At 39.5% G+C, this 25,209-nt stretch overlaps 1 protein-coding gene across 1 annotated transcript; it reads left to right on the forward strand.

Annotated features, from left to right (window-relative positions):
• Positions 1-2,040: 2,040 nt before the first annotated feature.
• LOC147486702 (uncharacterized) lies at positions 2,041-4,131 on the forward strand. Its single transcript, XM_086573821.1, has one exon. The coding sequence runs from the start codon at positions 2,041-2,043 to the stop codon at positions 4,129-4,131; it is 2,091 nt and encodes a 696-aa protein (XP_086429947.1).
• The last annotated feature ends 21,078 nt before the right edge of the window (positions 4,132-25,209 follow it).

Below are 25,209 nucleotides of genomic sequence, written 5' to 3' on the forward strand. Positions count from 1 at the left end.
GTAACGGAAATATCCGTTAGTAATTTATAGCCAGTAAACAAAAAAAATATATATTAAATTTCCTAGGTCAAATTGTTTCCCCTGCACATCTAGTTCTAACACATACGATTATTCTCTTATAGAGATATCACATTCGACAAACTTGATCAACAAATGAATATCCATAAACAAAACCACCAATCAATTAAACATCATCAATTAAGTATTATTTTGAGAACATAGCCACCAATCCAAATCCCAATTTACAAATCAAACTTACAAAGAATTGAATTCACCAAGACACGTGGGCTTCTTGCACATCAATGGCCCGATTAAATTTGTCATTTCTAACTAATGGATGTGCTATTTACTAACTATTGTTTGTAACGGAAATATCCGTTAGTAATTTATAGCCAGTAAACAAAAAAAATATATATTAAATTTCCTAGGTCAAATTGTTTCCCCTGCACATCTAGTTCTAACACATACGATTATTCTCTTATAGAGATATCACATTCGACAAACTTGATCAACAAAACCACCAATCAATTAAACATCATCAATTAAGTATTATTATGAGAACATAGCCACCAATCCAAATCCCAATTTACAAATCAAACTTACAAAGAATTCACCAAGACACGTGGGCTTCTTGCAACCTCCCCTTCTTCTTCTTTTCAGACACTAGAAAAGAGAGTCCTTACTCCACTCTTTGTTGGGGATACCGTCACATGACGTATAATTTTTGGAGCAAATGCATGTGGATTGCGTGTTTCAATTTGTTGTCGGGTTCCAAGAGCCATATCTTCATATTCAGGTTTGTTAATGCACCTTTGGCATGCACAGGGTTCTGTACAATATATTCCAGCAACAAAGCACCCACAATCACACTCACAAAAAAGAATCATTCAAAGGCATTAGGACATATTCCTCGACCATGGTTACTTTTTGGGGATTTCAATACTATTATGTCCCCAGATGAAAAAACATGAGGAAATAGTAACATGAATCAATGCATGTTAGATTTTAATGATTTTGTAAATGACCTTGGACTCTTTGATCTTGGCTTTAGAAGGCCTAAAGCCCTTTAGATTTTATGAGATGTGGGGGAAAGATTCAAGATGTCAGGGTGTGATAGAGGAAGGATGGTCTTCTAAAGAATATGCTCCAGGGTGTAAGTTTAACAGGAAAGTTACTAATACCAAGAAAAAGCTCATCAAGTGGAACAAAAAAGTCTTCGGAGATATATTTCATAGGATTAATAAGATAAAGAAATAGTTGGAAGAATGTATGAGCTAGCTGAGTTTGGATTGTACTGAAGGAATTTACAAGAAGAAGGCTGAATTGGAAGAGGAACTCAAAGCTTTATATGAAATGGAGGAGAGTTTTTGGAAACAAAAAGCAGGTTTTAATTGGGTCAAGGAAGGAGGAAGAAACGCAAAGTTCTTTCATTTGTCTACAGTTTTTCGAAGAAGGAAGAATAATATCTCTAGGATTAGAGATGATGACATGAGATGGAGAAATGAGAGAGATGAAGTGGGTGCCACCATTAATGGGTACTTTACCAGCCTCTACACCTTAGAAATGCCTGCACCAAATCCAAACATTCTTAACCTATTTAGTATCTTAGTTACTGATAGGGAAAACCAATTACTCACCAACCTACCCTCCCCTAAGGAAATCTGGACTATTGTCAATAGTCTAGGTAGTCTCAAAGCACCTGGCTCAGATGGGTTTTAGGGTATTTTTTTCAAGCAATATTGGTCCATTATCTCACCTGTGGTGATTGAAGCAATCCAAGACTTCTTCATCTATGGAAACTTACCTCTCACCTTAAATGAAACTTTTATCACTTTTATCCCAAAGATCACCAATCCTGAGCACATTTCCAAGTTTAGACCCATTAGTCTAAGCAACTTCATATATAAAATCATCTCTAAGATCATAGTCTGTCGACTAAAACCCCTTTTGCATAAATTCATCTCTCCATATCAAGCTGCATTCATAAAAGGTAGATCCATTGGGGATAACACTTCCATGGCAAGTGAAATTTTTCATAACATGAAGAAAATGAAGAAGAAGAAGCAGGGATGGATGACAGTAAAACTGGATATGGCCAAGGCTTTTGATAGGCTAGAGTGGTGTTTTATTGATCAGATTTTGAAGAAGCTAGGTTTCTCAAACAAAAGTAGGATGCTCATCAGTCAATGCATTTCCACAATGTCCTATAATGTTCTACTGAATGGCTCCCCTATGAAGAAAATCTTTTCCAATAGAGGGTTGAGACAGGGCGACCCTATTTCACCCTATCTCTTCATCATAGCCTCTGAAGCCCTCTCTAGGTTGATTGCTCAAGAAGAGAACCTAAGAAATATTCATGGCATCAAAGTGAAGAGAGGAGCAATACCTATAACCTACCTCCTCTATGCAGATGATTTAATCATCTTTTGCAAAGCTACTTTGGAAGAATCTGAAAAGATGAGACAACTTATTGTGAACTATTGTGAAGCATCAGGGCAGGCTGTGAACTGGGACAAATCTAGTGCTTTCTTTAGTGCAAATGTACATCCTGATCATCAGAAATTCCTTAAGCAGCTATGGGATGTGAAAATTTTCAGTGAGAATGAGAAGTATCTTGGAGTGCCTATTGTGTTGTCCTTTAAGAAAAGTGAGGAATTTGATTACTTGATAGATATGGTCCAGAAGAAGATAATTGGTTGGAAAGCCAAGGTCTTTTCACAAGCTGGAAGAGGAGTGCTAGTGAAAATTGTAGCCCAATCCATTCCAGTTTACATAATGACTACTTATCATCTTCCAATGAAAATTTGTGACAAAATTGATCAGTTGGCTAGAGAGTTCTGGTGGAATGGAGTGAAAGAGCATAAAGCAATACACACAGCCAACTGGGATAGATTATGCTCTCCAAAAGCGTGTGGTGGAGTGGGTTTTAGGAAAACAAGGTTTATGAATTCAGCTATGCTTGCCAAGCTTAGTTGGAAACTTCTTAAGAATCAAGAGTCTTTATGGGCTTCTTTCTTCAAGTCTGTATACTCTAAGTGGTGGAAACTCAAAGATATAAAAAAGATGCCAAATGAGTGCTCTTACTTCTGGAGGGGTTTGTGTAAGCATTTGCAGGTTGCTTCTGGCAACTCAGTTTGGATGGTTGGTAATGGGAAGAATGTGTCTCTGTTTAATGATCCTTGGATTATAGCCAATGGCAAACCTCTTACTCTTGAAGATTTCAAACCTCTTGATCCTAATCTATACTCACTTACTGTTAGCCACCTCATTTATCCAGGGTCTAGTACTTGGAATTTGAATAGAATTGGAGATATGTTTCCAATTCACATAAAAAATACCATCAGTTTCACTCACATTAGACCTAATGTGTTAGAAGACAACCTCATTTGGTTAGGAACTAGAAAAGGAAACTTCACAGTGAAGATAGCTTACCATAACATTTGCAGTGAATCATATTTAACCCAATCTTCCACCTTCAACCCTAGAATTGTCAAAAGCATCTGGAATATGAAAGTTGAAGCTAGTATTCAACTATTTTTGTGGAAACTTTACTTCCGCTATCTCCCATCATGTGAAAAAATCCCTACCAAAGTCTTTAAAGGTAACAAATCATGTTGTTTCTGTTACAAAACCATTGAGTCTGATTACCATCTTTTCTTTAGTTGTGATTGGATAAAGAAAGTCTGGTATGCATCAACTGCTGCTATTAGAATAGAAGCTCACAATTTCATTGACAATAAGCAATGGATAGAACTTTTATTAAACTTGCTAGCTGATGATTACATTGATCTAAAGCAAAGAGGTCTATATTGTTTAATTATGCTCTATGAGATTTGGAGACACAGGAATAGAATCAGATTTGAGCATGCTCCTCTATCTATGACTGAAATTTGGAGAAATGCTTACTCCTCCTGGAATTCACATTTAGAAGCTTTCAAGACAGAGAATGGGAGTATGCTGCAAGTTCTTATACCTACAATCAATGTAACTGACTACATGATTCATGTCCTATATGATGTTGCCTTTGATAACAACAAATGTTTGGGAGCAGTAGGAGCAATATGTAAGGACTATAATGGAAGTACACTAAGAGCAGGTTTCACCACGTTTAAAGCTAGGACTTCTCAGTAGGCAGAATTCTTAGCAGCTGAATTGGCTTGTAAGCTGATTCAACAGATAGTACCAGGAACTCCAGTTTTTTTGAGAGACAATCAAGCAGTAGTTAAAGCACTGCAGAATGATATGGAGAATATAGAATGGATCAATTTAATATAATGGAGATCCTAACTTCGGTGATTTGCAGTGGCGTTTATCGACACTCCCATTACATCTTGGTGGGTTAGGTATTTATTGTACCACTGATGTCTCTACTTTTGCTTTTGTGGCCTCCCGTTGTCAGATTTCTGAGCTTCAGAACCACATTCTTTGGAGTTGTGGGCCAGTACCTTTGGATGAGATTCTTGATGTTGCTAGCAGTGCATTCAGTCTTTGTCTACCCGATTTTGACCTCAGTTCTATGGCTGTGAATGCTATCGTCCCCTCAAAACCACAAAAAGTTTTGGCGGAAGCGTTCTATGGTAAGATTGTTGCTGGTCTTGAGAGGGAGTTTGTGTTATCTGCTCGTCAGAAAGCAGTCATTGGATGCTTGCAGTCAGAACACGCAAAAGATTTTCTACTTGCTATTCCGATGGAGGGACTTGGACAGCGTATGTCGCCGGTGGAGTATCGTTCTATTCTCCGGTACCGTCTCATGATTCCTTTGTACTCTGATGGTGGTCTATGCCCTGTTTGCAAAAAGAGTAGACTAGATGCTTTCGGGGACCATGCAGCACATTGTAGACATTTTCCAGGTTTCAAATACCGACATGATCATGTCAGAGATATTTTATGTGATGCATTTTGGAGGGCTGGGGTACAAGTGAAGAAGGAGGCTCCCGTGAATTTTCTCACGGATCCGAATGAGGGAAGATCTACACTTCGACCTGCGGATGTATTGATATACAGTTGGTCTGAGGGGAGACATGCATGTGTTGATGTAACTGGAGCCTCTCTGTTGGTAGGGCTTGGGAATGGAGTTTTTGAGGTGGGAGAAACAGCTAAGAGAGCAGCGACAGGGAAGATGGAGAAGCATGAGGAAGCTTGCACGGCTAACCAACATTGTTTCATTCCATTTAGTTTCGACACTTTCGGTTTCTTGGAACAACAGTTTGTTGAGCTTCTCAAGAGACTTCAAAAAGTTATGGATAGTAACGTTATGACAACTGGTTCTAACGAGTTTGTTTTTAAAAGAATAAGATTTGTTATTCAGAAAGGACTTGTGGCGCAGCTTGTTGCACGCTTGTCCTAATTATTTGTAAAATTCCTTATCAGTATCAATAAAATTTCCACTAAAAAAAAAAAAAAAAAACGAAGTTCCATGAACTCACTCAGCTTTCAGAGTATCTTTCAATGTAGAAAAAAAAAAAAAAAAAAGGTGCAAACTTGCGCCAAAGCTTATATGAACATCGTAATGCAAACGAGAAAGAAGAAAGATCACAAAGCCCTATAATAGTTACCCATGAGTCTCCACAAAAAAACAATCCGACCTCTAATAACAATTGCTACCTAAAGCGTGTAATAGAGGTATTAGATGTAGAAGTGGAAGGGGGAATTGTACATAGGGGATTTTAGGAGTACCTCTACACCAAGGCGACAAGCAATTGCAACTTCACTAGAAATCAGCAAGGCTACCTAACAATGTAAGGAAGAAAAGTGGAAGAAATATCACAATGCAAGTTGTTTCAGTCTAGTGGAAGAAAAGAAATTATTTTTTTCCTTTTTCAGTGTCTTACATGACACCAGGAGAGATGATAAAAAGGAGTAAAAGTAAAGGAGAGAAAATGTGCTATTATGGAGCATCTCCTGACCTTCAAATTCCTGATCGTCTTTGACACCCAAAGCATTTGCATGAATATGAGGTTTCCTCATTCTTTTCAAACAGTGCATGAGCAATCATCCGGCGTGCAACCATAGGTACATTCCACCTTTGGTGCGATTGACTCTCTTATCCCTCCATCATCTTCAGAAAAGATCCGCTCATGAGCAGCAAGATACACTGCTTCTCTTTCCTCTAGCGTAGTCCCCAAAGATGTTGGATTATTCTTTGCGGCTTAAATAAAGAGAAAAGAAAATAAAAAGAAAAGAAAAAATCAATCACACTGGTAACAAACTAAATTTTGTGAGAAGGATATCATAATCAAGAAAAGTAAGACATTAAAGTACACAATTATGACAATTCGTTAATCACTTATATAAAAGAATGCATACAATTTCCAATCCATGTGTTTACCATTCACTCTATCAAAGATACAGTACGTTGTAGAACGAAGCTATAAGTTCTACGTAATGCTTGTAGCACATGACATAAGTACGAAGTCAGCTTCGTGGACATATATTACGTCAAGTTCAATATTGTTATTTAAAACTACTGATACTAAGCACAAAGAGAAGTGGGAAATGTAGTACCTGGTAAAGCCTCTGTTCTCCTCAACAGTTGATGGGATGCAACAGGAGACTGATAGTCATTACATTGCCATAGGATATCACTGACAAGAACTGAAGGTCTACAATTCCAAACATGAATAGGAAACATTCAAGAAAAGTAATCTATGAACCAATGTTCCATTCGATTGTGGGATCAACATACATTGATGACTCAGGGGATGTCTCTAAGATTAAATGACGGTCATCTCCTTCACCAACAGATTCATGAGCCAATCTAGTACCAAAAAAACTTCACGGAGTCACTAGAATGAACTTGTGGCAGAGACAGATGGGTGAAACAAATATGATCGGCAGTATCAAATAATTACGTAAAAAGATTTAGAAATTTTAAGTCTGGATATAGCTTTCAAATATAATTATGATATGAAAATGAAGAAAGAAGTTGGGTTGTAACATAAAAAAAACTTATCCGAAAATGTCCGCCAGGCGATGCAAGAGAAGGCGATTATACGAACTCATTGGTTCCAGCTCGAAGATACCATCTAGACTGCAATAAACAATGTGATCGTAACTGACACTTTCCTTGTATTGATGTAAATACGTCGAGTCCATATTTACAACTTACAACTACATGAATTCTGAAGGTTTCACTCTTTACGGTCTCACACAACTAAAAAATGTGTATATCATAGTAATTTCAAAAGATGCTAGAGGAAATCATTGTAAGCAGACTTTAAAAATGAAAAAAAGTTAATGGAAAGAAGACATAGCTGATTCAAATAAGATAGAAATACTATATTGCAAAAGAAGCATAACTAGGAGAAAATGTTTAAATTTAAAACCATAGGGAAAGAAATGGTATGTACAACAAAGTTGGAAAAGAAGACACATTCTTTTCTTCCAAAAGAGCAGCGTTCCAAACTGAAGATGTGGATGTAATATTGTTCCCCAAAAAGACTTAACGATTGGAGAAAAATCAAAAAAGCATTTGGAGATTCTGATATTGAACTAATGAAAAGTTATTCCATATGGAAGACATAACCCACTTAAGGTGATCATTTAGATGTACATTGCCATTAACATTAAATATATTTGAACAGCATCAAATAATCACTTCACTGTTAAGAAGAAGATTTGTGTTGGGGATTATCATTTGCGGTAAAAGAGATCTCAAGGGAAAGTTAGAAAAAGAAAGAAAGTTAAAATCTCTACCCAACAAAACTAAAGCAGTCCACGTCAAGGGCTTTAATAGAATTTGGATATTTCTAGAGCATATCAATGGAGGAGAGATAGTGCATAACAAGTATGTTACAAGGAAATACTCATTTTATATTAAAATAAAAATTAAAATGATAGTTTCACACCATGTTATAATCTCATATCATGAAATGAGGTCAATTGCTAAGAAACCACATCAATAACACCATCGCTATCGTCTAACAATGTTTTCATCCAAAAATAATGCATTATGGATGTAAAACAACTATATTAAACACCATATCAAATAACATATCAAGTACAAAAAGACGGTAATTAACAAATGGAAGAGATAACAACGAAGATTAAAAAACAACAACCTTCAATAGATGATAGATTTGTGAAGCGAGATTCAACAGTAGTAGCGTCTCGACAGATTCGGAAGATGACTTTACTTTGTTCCATTTAATAAATACATGTAAAACACTATGAGTGCAATTGACCCTTTATTTTGGATGTTAGAAAGTTAAGTTTTCTGGACCCAAAAACCTAAGTTATACATAAGCACACATGAACAAACCTAGAAATAGAAGAGAAGGTAGTAAAAAAAGAAGAATAAGAGTCATAATGGATGCAGCAAAAAATGATGAACATAGAAAAGAAATGATTCCTAAACAGGCAAATATAGAACACAACAAACATGATTAATTGATGTTAATGTCAATAATAAAGTTGAGACAAACAAACCAACACATCTCTGAAGATGGATTTCACTGAAAAAAAGTGAAGCTTAGCAATGAAACTATTTTAAATTAATATCGAAATTTCTTTTGATTTTTTATTAGAGAACCAAATCCCAATCCAACAAAATATCCCAATTCGGAGCATGAATTTATTAGATTCCAATAATATCACAGTTCCCACATGAAACAAATTTATCAGAAAGATGGTCAATCAAATAAACCTAATTTGGATAGTTCAATTAAAACTCAGAAATTGGCTGGCTAGGGTTTGGATAAGAACGAGAGAGAAAATCGATCAAGAGACTGATAGAGAAAGCATACCTGGTTCATTTCCTTCTTCGTCAGCGAGGGTTAGTTTTACAGAGGAGACGGGGGATACTGTTTGATGGAGGCTTTTAACACTCGGAGAGAGACAAACAAGGGAGAAGAACCTGTTTTGTTTTATTTAGTTCTAATCTTTTATGTTAGTTCCACTTATACCCTTTTGGTGTTTATGTTAGATGATTTATATTTGTTTCCTAACGGATGTAATTGTTACCATACATTAAAATAATACATTGATAATAATTGGGAAAATAAAATTAAATATACTAACGGATAAGAGAGAACCTAACGGTTATGTCCGTTAGACAAGTTGTAATGGATATATGTGTTACAAATGAAAATTTTGCTGCGTTACAAAATGACCCTTATAGTGTAGTGAGGCCTTGAGTTCTTAGTTCCATTTTGCTGCCATTGTGAAGGAACTTGTTCTATGGTTTGGACATTAGAACTAGAATTAGATCCAGAACCTTGCATAGGGTAGAATCCTCTACCTGCAGAATTTGATCCTCTCCTTTGATTGGAATTCCTTTCTAAATCTTCTTCTGTGATAATAACCGCTTCCACGACTAGTATTGTTGTATCAGTACTATTGCAAATCCCACACGAATCTCCATGAAGATTCATGTGGGTAGACCGACTTGGCTACACACTTGGAAGGTTTCACACCAAGTCTGCTATAGATTTTGTTAATTAATTCTCCCTGTACAGAGCTCCATACACCTTTTAAGGAGTGGACTCTAGTGTCAGTACTAGTTTAGCTTGAAGGGATCTGTTCACACACATAACCTACCCAATTTTGTAACTCAAATTTTTCTATGACCTTACTAATAATTTTTTTTTTTACAAACCTCACACAACCTCTTTTCAGTGGGCATTTGTGTTTCCATCTTTTTCTGAGTTTTCATTATTATTAGAACTCAGCAAAGTAATGTTAGATACTTCCTTTCACAACTATTCCAGGACCAACTTAAACAGTGTCCGCTTGAGTTATATGAGAAGAAAAAATTGTACACAGCGGATGACTTGAGGTGATATATGTCTTCTAAATACTTTTTGATGCATGAGATCGACATGCAAATTGTGAAGCTTATATTGGCTTCATAAGAACAATATATGCTTGTTAATTGTTTCTAACTTCTAAGGCATGTATTGTAGTGAAATACATATAGGTCAAATACATTTATGAAGTCGGACGAACACAAACATAAAATTAAGATCACTCTTTCGAAAACAATAAGATAATTGATCAAGGCTGTAAAGGTGTGGTTTAGTCTGGGCTTTATTACTTGTGGATAGAGTGGAGGAGAGGGGGATATTATATTAGAAAGACCGAGTTCGTTTTGAGCGAATTGCCTATGTATCTATCTCACTTCTGAGGGGAGAGTAGAATCAGGTCTGGTATAGTTCATGTAGGGGGTGTTTATAGCTGGTGAACGTGGAGATCCATACAACACGTGTACTGATAAGCACAGATGTATGGTTGAGATTGAGAAGGAGTGTATGTATGGTGTTGGTAGGAATTTTGTAATGATGGGGAGTAGTTACAGTGGTTCATATTTTGCGGTAATAGAATGTGTAAGTATGGCTTTGGTAATGATTGCTTCTAGAAGATAGGTGATGTCATGAGATAGAACGTTCTGTGTGAGGATGTGCGAGTTGAGCTGCTTCGGAGCGATCTCATAGATCAGATGCGTGAGCTAATGATGCAAATCGCTCTGAAGGCAGTTCGGGGGATGAGGGCATGAGGTCGGTATGGTATTTCCGCTATGCTGGACACATGCCTGATATTCCTGAATGAGAATATCACTCTCTTATACAGCCCCTTCTCAGTAGGTCGTGTTGTACATTGAAGCGATTTGCTGAGAGAAAATAGTGGCACATGTTGAGCATGAGTGATGAAGCGAACTGGCATGAATGGAAATACCCACCGTACTATGGAGGTCAGTTCGTGTTGTATGACGAACTGATGTGAGATGGTATGTGGCATGTGGCTGGCACGAGAGGGAATCTGAGCAGTTGGTGAACAGAAAAATGACCGCCTCATTTTTTGGGATTTTGAAAAGACAGATCTGTAGGGGCGTGTTGTCTAGAGTATAGGGTGTAATCATGTAATGCCGCGGGAACTGAAGGATCGGCTGTATAAAACCAAACTGGAAATCTAAAAAGTCATTTTTTGTCTCTCCTCCAGCAAAAACTGCAAGCTAGGGTTCTTCAAGTTAGTGCTTCTGCCATTGTTGCTCTTCATTTTTTCTTCTATTTTAGCATTGTGTGTCCAGTAGTTAGGTCGACTTTAGCTTTTGTTGTTTAGGTTTGGTATTTGCTAAGAAAAAAGAGATGTCTGACTCTGATGATACTCGATCTAAAGAGATTCGAGAAGTGTCTTTAAGCTGTGGTGAGTATGAGGAAGATAGAGAAAAGTCAGTGAGGTGTGAGGTGTGAGAGTGAAGATGATGATGAGGATGAAGCTAGGGATGAAGAGGATGCACAATCTGATTTTATGGCTGTTGTAGCTAGCACTTCAGGTCGCAAGAGGGGGTAGATAAACGTGCTGTTAAGGCTTTCGCCGATTTGCAGGAAACTTATGAGATAAATATGAATGACCTGGAGATACACGAACTGGGAGAAAACGCCAACGTGTTCAGTGAGAGGTACAATCTGGTGAACTACGGGGTAGTAGTCTGTGAGGGGCAGCTGAGAGCTGGTATGAGGATACCGTTCTCGAAGCTGGTTTGTGAATTCTTGAACTTTTGTGGGAAAACACCTTGCCAGTTTGTGGGTACCACCGGGCGGCTGCTTAGGGTGTTCGACCTGCTAAATGTGAGTGGTGAAAATCGCATAGAGTTCGCTGATATTGCCGAGTATTTCTCTGTGAAGCGATCTCGGGCTCTTAACTTTAGTTTGCAAACACGAACGATAAAGTCTAGCGTGCTGGATGGTGTGAGTAATGAGGCTTAGGAGAGAAGGTCGTTGTTATTAGTTGGGAACTTCTGTGCTGGAGGATTTGTTGTGAACACTAGGATTTGCAACTTTTCGGGTGGGTACCAGTGTATTGTCTTATTGGTTTGATATTGTGTTTGTTGATTTTGTATTTGAATTGTTTCTTGGCTGTTTTTGCAGAGGTCATTATCAAAAAGCGAACTAAACATGGGGTGATAGAATCATTTGCAAAACTCACTCGGGCTCAGAAGCAAAAGAAACTACCTGAAGTAGTGGGCTACTTTGTAGAAAGAGGAGGTCGTGCTATCAGGGAGAAGAGGAAAAGCCAAAAGAAAAGGGCTCAGGGTCTGATTATCCGTGAAGCTTCTTGTGAATCAGTGATGGAAAGGAGGAATGACGAACTGGTGACAAGGGAAGAGAGGAATTGAAACCGTTCTGACTAGAAGCGACTCACAGGTGGTGCTGGAGCGTCTGGGGCTGGTGGGTCGAGTAGACGACCTGAAGGGAGGAGAGGTTCTGGTGGCGCTTCCTTTGACTTGGAGGAGATTGAGTTCATTCCTCGCGAGTGGAGAAGCTCGCTGAAGAGGAAGGCGATGAGGGGAGCCTAGGGCGGCTAAGCTTGCCAGGGCTGCAACACTTGTGATTGGGGGTAGCTCTAGTACTGGAGGTTCATCTGGTGGTGAGTGAGTGGGTGGTAAGGCCTCACGTAGTTCCAGTCGAGGGCTGCGCCTGACCTGAACATCTTGGATCTGGAGACCTTTGGGGTCGGTCAGAGCCAGCCACCAGTGCCTCGGGAGCACAGCTCGTCGGTGAGGTTGAATGTCCCGAGTAAGGTGAGTAGAAAATCTGCTATGGCTGATAATGACTTGGATCGCCAAGTAGTGTATGTGGATGACCAGGGGGTGCAACAAACAGTGAAGCGAACTGATTGTAGCTACAAGTCAAGTAAGATTGCGGCCTGCATGGTTGATTATATGGCTCTTGATGGTAATCGCAAGGAGCTGGATTCCAAAGACCTCGTGGAAAATCTGAGGCGAATGGATCTTACTTACTATTTGGTAAGTAACGCTCTATAAAGCTTATCTAGTAATGTTGTTCTTGAATTTCATGAGCTTACTATTGTGGTATTTCTGCTTGTGCAAATTGAAAGTAGATACCAGAAGTTGAAAAAGATCGCTTAGATTGCTAATTCAGAAAAGGAGTCTGCAATAAAACTAAAGGTGGAGCTGAGGAATATCCAGGAGGTACATGCGCTTGAGCTCAGAGAGCTTGAGGACTTGAAGAAAGAGCATCAGAACGTTTGTTTGGGGAAGATCGTGATGAGCACCGAGCTGGACGGAACGAAGTTGGAGCTTAATACTACGAGGGCAGAGCTTAATGATGCGAAGGCAGAGATTGACAGGGTGATTGGTTACACCCAGCATTGTAGAAACGTTGGTCAGCAGGCTACTGAAGCTTGAGCTGGAGGCAGAGTATAAAGCTTTCGAAGAGGAGCATGAACGCGGGGCTCCCAGTACACCGGTGGTACACATATTGGGAGATGCATGTGATGCTCCTATCTTACATGGAACTGCTTTGGAGGTTGGTGATTCCCAAATTGAAGAGGTTGCTCCTTATGTGCCTGTGGAAGTGAATGTTGTGGGTACCTCAACTGTTGCTGGTGATGAAACCATCGCGGAAGAGGACTTGGCTCCCTTGTCTACTGAAAATTTATCTGTTCTTTCTTGAAGTGGAGAGTTGTGAGTGTTTTTACTTGTTTTGATCGTGTAAGTTGTGATACAATAGAGCTAGTTTCCTAGGGTAATCTAGGCAGTTCGCCTTACTCAATAGGTTTTATTTGTTGTACTTTGAACGATCTGGCTTCCCGGATTGTTCTGGGAAGTTCATGGGGTGATGACTGGTGGCTAACCGAGTTGGATTTCCTGAGTAGACTCAGCAGCTCGGTTAGTAGACGAACTGGGGCCTGAGTTTGGTCAGGCAGTTCGTTCTTTTGCCTTTATTAAATGCATGTTTCTTATTTTTGCTCAATACCTTGATGCTTTGAATGTGATTTTGCTGCTTTTGTTGTACTTGCCTAGCTGTGTAAGCACCCCTGGTAAGAGTGGGTGAGGCTAAGTAGCCTGCGTTCTTGATTGAGCGTCCTGCTGTTTAATCGATCCTAGTGTTGTAGGTCCAAATAGTGATAGGTATGAAAGCCTAGTAACTTGGGAGGTCGGTGGAACATCTTGTGCATGTGGATCGTTTGCCATGTTGGAGCGTTCTGCAAGACCCTAGCACGTGCGTGGCACGTGTGGGAATACGAACAGTTGGAGATCCAAAAATGGTAGTTGCCAGGTGACGTGCCGTTTGGTGTTTCGATGTATTTATGAGTTGCCTTGGGAAGATATGCAATTTGAACATAAAAAGAACTGTTGTAAGGAGATTATGGCATTTGTTCTACATTTTCTTCACGTTGCCTCTCTAAGATTCTTGTGCAGGTTCCTTGATTGTTCCAGGTTAGTGCCTTCCCTTGTTTGTTCCTTCTTTCTTGTTAACTTACTAAACGTTCGGCTGTCCTTAGAATATCTGATGGCCAGGCGACATGGAGATGCGCATGGTGATGGAGGGGTGAGGGAAGCCTCTCCCTTTATGATGAATGATATTGACTTTGTGCCACGCCGGCAATGTGATCGTGATAAGTGTAAGGCGGTCACTTCTGGCTCGAAGAGACGCAAATAGTCTAAAGCTGAAGGTCGCTTTACTTCCGGTTTGCACGAGTGAACTAGAGGTATAGTGTTCAGGTCCCCTAATCGTAGGGATGGTGGCGATCTGAACATAGAGGACCGTGGCATGCTAGGTAAAGGAAAGGTATTGCTGGTGAGAACGCTGCGCCTGGGTCTTCGGATAAGCATGCTGGCGACTTGGGGAGCGAGTTCTTCTATACTGGGAAGACAGGAAAGAAACGTTTGGTGAAATATTCTGACTGCAGCTTCCACTCGGCACCCATAGCGACCTGTATTCTGGAAGAGATTGTGTTGGATGGCGATAAAGCAGAGCTTGGAGATGAAGACCTGGGGACAACTCTGAAGACCATGGACATGACATGTTGTTTGGTAAGCTCTTCATCTGGTCTGGTTTCTTGTTGCTTTGTTGTTGAATATAACATTGATGTTCGATTTGTAGTTCTTTGCTGGGTACGATAAGTTAAAGAATACCGTCCAACGTGCTGACAATGGCGAAAGCGATGTGAGCAAGGCTAAGGAAGAGCTGGTGAGCATGCGAGCTGCATGGGAGGCTGATAAGAAGAAACTAAAGGCTGTGACTAAAAATCATCGGGACACTTTAGATGAGAGGTCGGTTCTGGTCAGCTCAATGATCGATCTGCGAGAAAGGCTGGCTGTAGTGACTGAGTATGCCAAGCATTGTCAGGGCGTTTCATGAAAGGTGCAGGGCATATATGACTGCATATGTGGAGAATATGCAGCGAGGAGAGGAGACGCAGCTTGCAGCTGAAAGAGGAGTGTGATCGTGGGGCTCTTGGTATGAGTGTGCTTGTCGTACCAAGAGATGCGAGTAACGCTCCTTCAACCAGTGCTACTCCTGCTGATGATAAACACATTATTGATGATGCTTGAATATGGCTATTGTATTTTCTTATTCATTAATGTAAGTTGTGAAGTATTTTGACTACTTTTTCTATTTGCTATTTTGTAAGAGATTGCATAACAATAGAACTGGTGTCCTAGGCTTGCCTGGGCAGTTCACCTTTTATTATTGTTACCAAGATACATAATGAACTAGTTTCCATGTAAATGGCAGTTCGATTGTTTAAAAAACTTGTCATCAGACCGATCTGGATTTCTGGGTAGACCCAACAGATCGGTAGATGTATGAATTGGTTTCCTGAATATGGTCAGGCAGTTTGAATTGTGGGTGTTATGTAATGCACTTATTTTAGCTATGTCTAGGTGCTTGTTAATATTATTTTGTCAGTCCATCGTTGCAGTCTAAGGTTATAGGTCTACAACAGATACGAAATGTAAGGGTTAAGGAGCCTAGGAGCTCGATTGAGTGTGTTAACTTAAGAAAGCGTGCTGCTCACGGAGAGCATTCTTATTGAGTTGAGCCTAGAGTTGTAGGTCATCAACTAGTAAGAACTGTAGAGGCTAAGAAGCCTATGAGCTCGAGTGAGCGTGGTAGCTTAAGAAAGCGTGTTGCTCACGGAGAGCGTTCTCGCTAAGTTGAGCCTAGAGTTGTAGGTCATCAACTAGTAAGAACTGTAGAGGCTAAGAAGCCTATGAGCTCAAGTGAGCGTGATAGCTTAAGAAATTGTGTTGCTCGCGGAGAGTGTTCTCGCTAAGTTGAGCCTAGAGTTATAGGTCATCAACTAGTAAGAACTGTAGAGGCTAAGAAGCCTGTGAGCTCAAGTGAGCGTGGTAGCTTAAGAAAGCATGTTGCTCGCGGAGAGCATTCTCGCTGAGTTGAGCCTAGAGTTGTAAGTTATCAACTAGTAAGAACTGTAGAGACTAAGAAGCCTATGAACTCGAGTGAGCATGGTAGCTTAAAAAAGCGTGTTGCTTGCGGAGAGCGTTCTCGCTGAGTTGAGCCTAGAGTTGTAGGTCATAAACTAGTAAGAACTGTAGAGGCTAAAAAGTCTGTGAGCTCGAGTGAGCGTGGTAGCTTAAGAAAGCGTGTTACTGAATGTTTGAACTCATGAGAGTGTTTGTGGTTTGCACATGCTGGTGGCTCTTTCAGAGCGAGTTCCGCGTCCGTTGGCAAACTTGAACGGAGTAGGCTATAACAATAACCATAAGTAAAGTATACATAGAGTTGCAGTAAATAAAAAATATGGGTTCCAGCACATTAAACTTTTATTGATAAAATTTCTTTAACAAATAAGTGTTCCAAAGACGTGGTAATGCTTTCCCCTCTTGGGTCTTGATCCAGTATGCTCCATTGCTAACGATTTGTTCCACTATGTACGGACCCTCCCATGTTGGTGCTAGTTTAGAGTCATCTTGAGTCATTTTCAGAACTAGGTCACCAAGTTGAAAAGATCGAGGGTTGACTTGCTTATTGTATGACTTCTTTAGAGTTTGATGATAAGCTGCCACTCTGATGGTTGCTAGGTCGTGGCGTTCTTCTAGTAAGTCGACCTCTCGAGCTAGAACGGAGTCATTCTAGCCAGACTCGACAAGCTCTGACGGGGTCGTGGTGACTGTTAGCTCTGTAGGAATGACGGCCTCTGTGCCATAACATAGTGAGAACGGTGACTCGCTTATGCTAGAACGAGCTGTAGTTTTGTGAGCCCATAGAATGTTCTCTAACTGATTTGGCCATTGGCTCTTGTTCTTTTCAATCTTTTTCTTCAAATTTTCCAAGATTGCTTTGTTGCTAGCCTCTGCTTGACCATTGCTTTGGGCGTACTGGGGAGTGGAGAATGCATGAACGATCTTCCACTTTGCTAGAAACTACTTGACTATTTTTCCCTTGAACTGGGAACCATTGTCCATCACCAGTGTGTAGGGCAGGCCAAATCTGGTGATAATATATGTCCAGATGAAGTTTTTGACATGTGACTCTTTGACTTGAGCTAAGGGGACCGCTTCCACCCACTTAATGAAGTAATTAGTGGTGGCAAGGACGAATCGAAATCCGGTGCTTTTCTGTGGGATGAATGGTCCTATGATATCCATGCCCCACATGTGAAATGGCCAGGGGCTGGCGATGTTGATTAACTCGCGAGCTGGTTGGATGATATTATATGGCCAAATGTTTGGCATTTGATGCATTTTAGTACGTACTTCTTGGCGTTGATTTGCATTCGTGGCCAAAAGTAACCCTGAGAGATCGCTTTGTGAGCCAAAGAGCGACCTCTTGTATGGTTCCCGCATTCTCCCTCATGGATTTCTGCACAAATCAGCTGACCTTGTTCTGGGCTAATGCACCTTAAGTGAGGTTCGTCCGTAGACTTTCTGAATAGTTTGTTGTTTACCAAGTAGTAGCGACGTGCTTGGTATTGAACTTGTCTGGCTTTGGTACGGTCTTCTGGGGTTATGCTACGTTGGATGTATTTTATGATAGGTTGCATCCAGGTTTGACTCATCTGACTGTCAGAGAGTGGGCACAAGTCGCTGATTTCTAGGATGTGCTCATCTTGATAAGCAGGTTGGTCTGTCACTTCTATGAGTAGCTGTCTAGGGGAGCAGTTTGGTGTTTGAGTAGCCAAATAGGCTAAACTGTCTGCATGGCGATTCTCGTCACGCAGGAAGTGGTGTATGGTGGCTGTTTTAAAGGAAGGAAGTAACTGATTAACAACTTGAAGGTATTAGAAAGGTTACCTTCATGGGTAGTGTACTCTTTGCAATCTGGCGAACAACCAGTTGCGAGTCACTAAAGACTTTGAGCTCCTGGACCCCGAGCTGTAGTGTTGTTCTAAGTCCCATAATTAGGGCTTCGTACTCCGCCTCATTGTTAGAGGTCCCAAAATCGATGCGAACTGCTTTCTCAACCATAGTGTCATCTGGTGACACTAAGATGACTCCAATCCCGCTTCCTCTGGGATTGCTAAAACCATCCACAAAGAGTGACCAGGCTGACTTGTCTGGCTGCACGGTGGATAAGATCTCTATTTCTAGCTCCCAATTCAGGTCGTCAACAGCAAAGTCTGCTAGGAAGTCGGCAACGACCTGTCATTTCTGAGAAGTTCACGGGACGAACTTGATGTGATGTTCCCCGAGTTTCTCTGCCCAGACCGCCATGCGAGTTGTCTTGTTGTCTTTAAGAATGATCTTCTTCAGTGGGAGGTCGGTGAGTAACTTGAGTGGATGTGCTTGAAAATAAGGCCTGAACTTCCTTGCGGAGTATAGTGATAAGCACCCAAAAGTGTATTATGAAACCCCGTTGAGACATATAAATTTGGTTAACTATGTGTTTAATAATCATGAAATAAATATGTTTTCATACTTTTGCGGTATTCACGATAAAATGGGAAATATGGTTTAAACCTGCAATGAAGCACGAGGAACGACATGTATATGAATTCTTCAAAATCCGCACAGAAGCATCAAACTTCCGAAGCTCCTACCTCTTGAACCAAGACTCCGAATACGACAAGTGAGCTGCTTAGACAATCAGGGCGATGAACTCTACGCATAGGCGGAAAGTTGTAAAATTGCCCAAAGACCGGACCGCCACTGGACTGCACATAGGACCCACTATACGGGCCCGCAAGATTGGATGAGTCATCAATCATGGAGCATGTCAAGACAAAAATGACAAATTATTGGTGCAAAGTTGACACCTTGCATGTAATTAATTAGATTAGGTGTTAATAGTGAAAAAAAAAAGCAAGGTGTCACTTTGTTTTAATGTGGTGGATAAAAATGAAGTAAATGTGGTTTGATGTTTCACATGGGAGGAAATGAGATGTCTCTCAAATGAAGAAGAAAACAAAACAAGGGGGACACTCCATTTACCCCTTGACTTCTTTTCCTTACCTTGTATTATTTTTAGTTCCTTAGTCATTCTTATTATTTAGTTTTTAGTTTTGTAAGAAAAAGCTTGTAATAGTTTTAATGGAGGAAACCTTGGTTTTCTTCTAGGAAATAAATAAAAAGCAAGTGAGTTTAGTTAGTTTTCTTCTTCCTCTTTCTCTCTCTTTTTGTTCTTCTAACTTGTAATTCATCATCCCAAGGATCATGAGCTAACTTCCTTTTTGGGGAGTTAATCCATCTCATGTGAGGGAGAATATTCGTGGTTGGCTTGGTAGGTTGTTAGGAAGAACAACTAGACCTACATCCTATCCCAAAATGATAGATGGTGTAGTGTCTAGTTAGGAATCAAAGTAATGAGCTTAGAGATAAGTCATTGCTTGGTTCCACTTGCTAGCATGTATGAACTCTTTAATGAGCCATACATGTTAGGGATCAAGTTTTCTTCCATTAGGGCTTGTCTATGAGTCTAGGAAGAATCAAATGAACCTTTTCAAATCAACAACTAAATGTTATTTTCACATGAGGAGGATTAGCTCTCCACCTTTTCTTTAGTAAATTGTATTTTGTATTAATTGCATGATTTCAAATCTTAATGTTTTTTCTTTAATGTTTGTATAGGAAAGAAACCTAGCATTAGTAGTAAACTTACTCACTAGTTCCCTAAGAGTAACAACCAATTTGTAGTTGTCCTAGACTTTAGGTTGGTTCGAATCCTTATTCCAACTTTACGAAACGAAGATCGTGAGTAAGGAACTTTGAATTCGCTTTTGCACCAAATTAGAGAATCAATCTCTAACGTAGTAAAAAAAAGCTAATATCAAAATGGCGCCGCTGCTGTTCTAAAGACATAGGACTTGTGCTACAGATTGGAAGTTGCATCAAGGGGGAACCCCCACTCTCTTCCTTTCTTCCTTTTAGTTTCGTTCTTGCATTTTTTGTTAAATTTCATATTTTTGTCTTGCAATAGACCTGTTCGCTCACGGATTTTTTGTTGCACTTCCAGGTACCAAAATTTAGGACTGGGAAAGTATACTGCAGGCAATTATAAGACTTCTGTGAAAAGTTGAACTAATTGTGGCATATTTGACACACGTGCGCGTGGAAAGACTCGCGTCCGCAGGTGTACCCCACGTCCGCAGATGTATTTCCTTGTTTGCTTCTCCTGTTCAACCTCCACCATCCAATGATACACCCTGATCCATATCCAGGCCTAACTCTCTGAACCAGTACCTAAAATTTTTGAATATCTATTGGGATTAATCACGTCGACGATTGGAACGTCTGTTTCACTCTTTGGCGGTTTAGCGGGAAGCTACAGGAGGGTCTATTCTCTTACATACTCATTTATCCATCCAGTTTGCCTTTGTCGTTACCTATTTCTTTACTTCATCCACTATGGCGTCTTCATCAATTGCATCTTCATCAAACATGGTACCTCCCAAACTCATTCCTGAGCAATCCTTTCAGTCTATGATGGATTCCAATACCTATGGCCATCTCTTCCGTGACTACATTACAAACATCGGATGGTCTTCCCTAATTCTTCAACCTGACCAAACTTATTCTCCGAGTTTGGCTGCATACTTTTATGCTAATATGGAAGACACACCAACATTCAACCATGTGCATGGTTTCTACTTAGACGGGTTCACAATCCAAGTTGGTGACACACCTCATATCTTTTCTGAACAACAACTTGCACTAACTTTGGATCTTCCATATCATGATCCTGTTGCATCATGGCATTACATCTATCATAATTCTTACCGTGCCTTTCGGTGGCAAGCGTTTAAATGAAACTTACGGTGATGGTCTTGAGATTAAACGAGAAGGAAATGGCCATGTGGCATGGCATGACATCACCATTCCCTTAGCAAGCATGACCATGAACATGGGGACTGCGATGTTATTTGTACTCCTGAACATTATGGGAGATTAGCATTTTTCTACTGCCAATGAGGCTGCTTGCGTTGTATTCGGTGCCCTAGCTCTTGTCATACATTGTTTAACATCATAGGTTGTGTTATCTCCAACCTGAAACGAGCTCGCACTTTTTAAGATCAGTATATACTTTTACCGGTCACCGCTTGCCGAATCATGAAGACACATTTCCCACAGTTTGCAGCTACTTTTCATGACTGGGTCAAGGTAGATGCTATGTGCCCAGCAAACAGAATCATTCGTTCATTGAGGTTTCGGCAATAGAAGCGTCCCGCTCAGTACCTTAAGCATGTTCGTTGTTACCCGAAGGATGAAAATATGAAGACACATTTGAGGAATCTGGAAACGAAGACTGGGCAGAAATTTGGCAGACTATTATCTTTTGGCGTGATGCTAAGGAAATGCATTTCCTTCAAGAGGATGCTAGAACTTCACATCATGCTGGATGGTAAACTTGAGCTTGCCATTGTACATATATCTAGCTAAACCTTATGTTTGGTGTGCTATTGTTTTTCATGTTTCGTATGCTATTGTTTTTATTTCGTGTGGTATGTTTAGTGTGCTATTGAACATTTTCTTGTTTTTTCCTAATAATTATTATGTTCTCCAACCTTTACGTTCCGAAGAATCTAGCCCTAATTTTGGCGCATGGTTCTCGGTACTTTCTCTCTTTAATTATTGATACTTGAGGACTAAGCATCATTATGTTGGGGGTGCTTTAACCCTCAGTAGCAAATATTAGGCAAATTGTAACCCTATATAGTTTTTATTTTCATGTTAATAATTGTACTTAGTGACAAAGTCTTGTTTCCTTTTCAATGATGAAAATTGTCTAGAAATCTCATATTAGTATCCTAATTAGGAGTTGTTTTAAGAAACTTAAGATAATATGTATGCAATAGTTTATACATCTTTTCATGAACATTCATGTATCTTGAGTATCATCGATTGTACATAGCGGTAAGTTTCGAACCAACGGTTACTTACTTAAACTATAAATCCTATGAGAATCTAACCAAAAACCTTGACATGAGTGATTTGTGTGTGATGACACGGAGGAGTAGTTTTCCGATTAGGGAAAATCACGATCTACTTACTTGATCACCACCAACCCTAGGCTAGGCGAGAATTTAGGCCATCTTTGGATCGACATAGCTAAAAAATTCTTACTGTTACAAATTTTATGCTAGTCACTCCATCAACCTTTCATCAAACCTTTCACTTTCACCAAAAAATTCCTTACCCATTTATTAAACCAAATAAAAGAACCTACCTAAGTGATGAGTATGAGAAATAGGATGAAATGTGGAAAGAATAAAGAGAAAGACTTGTCCCAAATAAAAAGTCGGTTATTTGCTTCGGGAAAGAAAAATAGAATCATGTTCTTAAGCCGGTTAAAAAAAAAAAAAAAAAAAAAAATCCATTAGAGGCTTAAGAACAAGGTTGGAAAACTTCGATTGAAGAAGGAAAGAAAACAAAGATTTCTCTAGTGTAAATATATGAAGACCCTATTATCTCATACTTTCAGAATTTTAATTATCCATTTCCATTTTCTTGTACACTATCACCTAAGCCCCACAATACCTAATAAAGACCTCTAGCTCAATTAGGAGTAGGGTGGTGTGATAATAAGTAGTAGGCGTGATTGATCGACATCGGCTCCTCGGGACCGCATTTGAGATGTGAGGAAACGTGTGCCCACTGCACACTGGAGTTAACAAAACCTGAGAGGAAAATTTTTGAGTGAAATTGTGTTTTGACACATACCTGTGAGAACCCATTTAAGTATACTCTCCAAAGGATTTAGAAACAACCCTGCTAGTACATTTCAATGAAAAGTTCACTGCATGCATGATCATATGTAGATGTTTTAATTATTGAATACATATTAACTTGAGTTTCAAAGAAATCAATCCTCGTTCCCTGCTAAGGAGATGTATGGATATTTGAGATTAATTTAGGAAACGAGTTTCTGTCACTGAGTCGTTGTAGTATAAATGAAGTTTGTGAGTATCTTCTCTGAAAAACTCTCATGAGGCTATAACTCGTCCACTAGGGAATTCCTAGTGGTTTAAGGCCTTGTTGCATATGGTCAATGCAACCGCACTCTGCAAAACGAGAATTAGTTAGGACTACACATTTTTGGCCACTTATCTGTTTTAATGTCTCTTCTTTGCTTGAGGACAAGCAAAGTGCTATTTGGGGGTAGTGTGATAAGCACCCAAAAGTGTATTATGAAACCCCGTTGAGACATATAAATTTGGTTAACTATGTGTTTAATAATCATGAAATAAATATGTTTTCATACTTTTGCAGGTATTCGCAGTAAACATGGAAATATGGTTTAAACCTACAATAAAGCACGAGGAAACGACATGTATATGAATTCTTCAAAATCCGCCGCGAAGCATCAAACTTCCGAGCTCCTACCTCTTGAACCCGGGACTTGAATCGACAAGTGAGCTGCTTTCGGAATAATCAGGCGATGAACTCTACGCGATAGGCGGGAATTTGTAAAATTGCCCAAAGATCGGACCGCCATTGGATCTGCACATAGGACCCACTATCACGGGCCCACAAGATTGGATGAGTCATCAATCATGGAGCATGTCAAGAAAAAAATGACAAATTATTGGTGCAAAGTTGACACCTTGCATGTAATTAATTAGATTAGGTGTTAATAGTGAAAAAAAAGTGTCACTTTTTTTTAATGTGGTGGATAAAAATGAAGTAAATGTGGTTTGATGTTTCACATGGGAGGAAATGAGATGTCTCTCAAATGAAGAAGAAAACAAAACAAGGGGGACACTCCATTTACTCCCTTGACTTCTTTTCCTTACCTTGTATTATTTTAGTTCCTTAGTCATTCTTATTATTTAGTTTTTAGTTTTGTAAGAAAAAGCTTGTAATAGTTTTAATGGAGGAAACCTTGGTTTTCTTCTAGGAAATAAATAAAAAGCAAGTGAGTTTAGTTAGTTTTTCTTCTTCCACTTTCTCTCTCTTTTGTTCTTCTAACTTGTAATTCCTCATCCCAAGGATCATGAGCTAACTTCCCTTTTGGGGAGTTAATCCATCTCATGTGAGGGAGAATATTTGTGGTTGGCTTAGGAGGTTGTTAGGAAGAACAACTAGACCTACATCCTATCCCAAAATGATAGATGGTGTAGTGTCTAGTTAGGAATCAAAGTAATGAGCTTAGAGATAAGTCATTGCTTGGTTCCACTTGCTAGCATGTATGAACTCTTTAATGAGCCATACATGTTAGGGATCAAGTTTTCTTCCATTAGGGCTTGTCTATGAGTCTAGGAAGAATCAAATGAACCTTTTCAAATCAACAACTAAATGTTATTTTCACATGAGGAGGATTAGCTCTCCACCTTTTCTTTAGTAAATTGTATTTTGTATTAATTGCATGATTTCAAATCTTAATGTTTTTTCTTTAATGTTTGTATAGGAAAGAAACCTAGCATTAGTAGTAAACTTACTCACTAGTTCCATAAGAGTAACAACCAATTTGTAGTTGTCCTAGACTTTAGGTTGGTTCGAATCCTTATTCCCATTTTACGAAACGAAGATCGTGAGTAAGGAACTTTGAATTCGCTTTTGCACTAAATTAGAGAATCAATCTTTAAACGTAGTAAAAGTGTAATATCATATATCAAAGCTAGAACTGCTTTTTCAATGTAAGAGTATCTTTTTTCAGCTGGTGTTAGCGTCTTGCTTGTGAAATAGATCGGCTTTTCTAATCCTTTGTCTTCCTTGAAGAGAACTGAACTAATAGCAAAGTCGGAGACTATGAGGTAGAGCCCCAATGTTTCACCATCTGTTAGTGTTGCCAAAACTGGTGGTGTTGTCAGGTACTCTTTGAGAGTAGAGAACGCTTGCTGGCATTAGTTGCTCCATGAGAATTGTTCCCTTTTTTGAGAAGTTGCAGGAAAGGTCGACATTTGTTTGACGCCTTTGATATGAACCGGTTGAGAGCGGCCACCATTCTTGATAGCTTATGTATTTGCTTCTTTGTCTTTGGATCGGGCATTCCCAAGAACGCTCGGATTTAGTTTGGATTAGCCTCGATTCCCCGTTGTGATACCTGATATCCTAGAAATTTC

The sequence above is a fragment of the Coptis chinensis genome, chromosome 7 (assembly GCF_015680905.1).
Source record: "Coptis chinensis isolate HL-2020 chromosome 7, ASM1568090v1, whole genome shotgun sequence".
NCBI classification, from domain to species: domain Eukaryota; kingdom Viridiplantae; phylum Streptophyta; class Magnoliopsida; order Ranunculales; family Ranunculaceae; genus Coptis; species Coptis chinensis.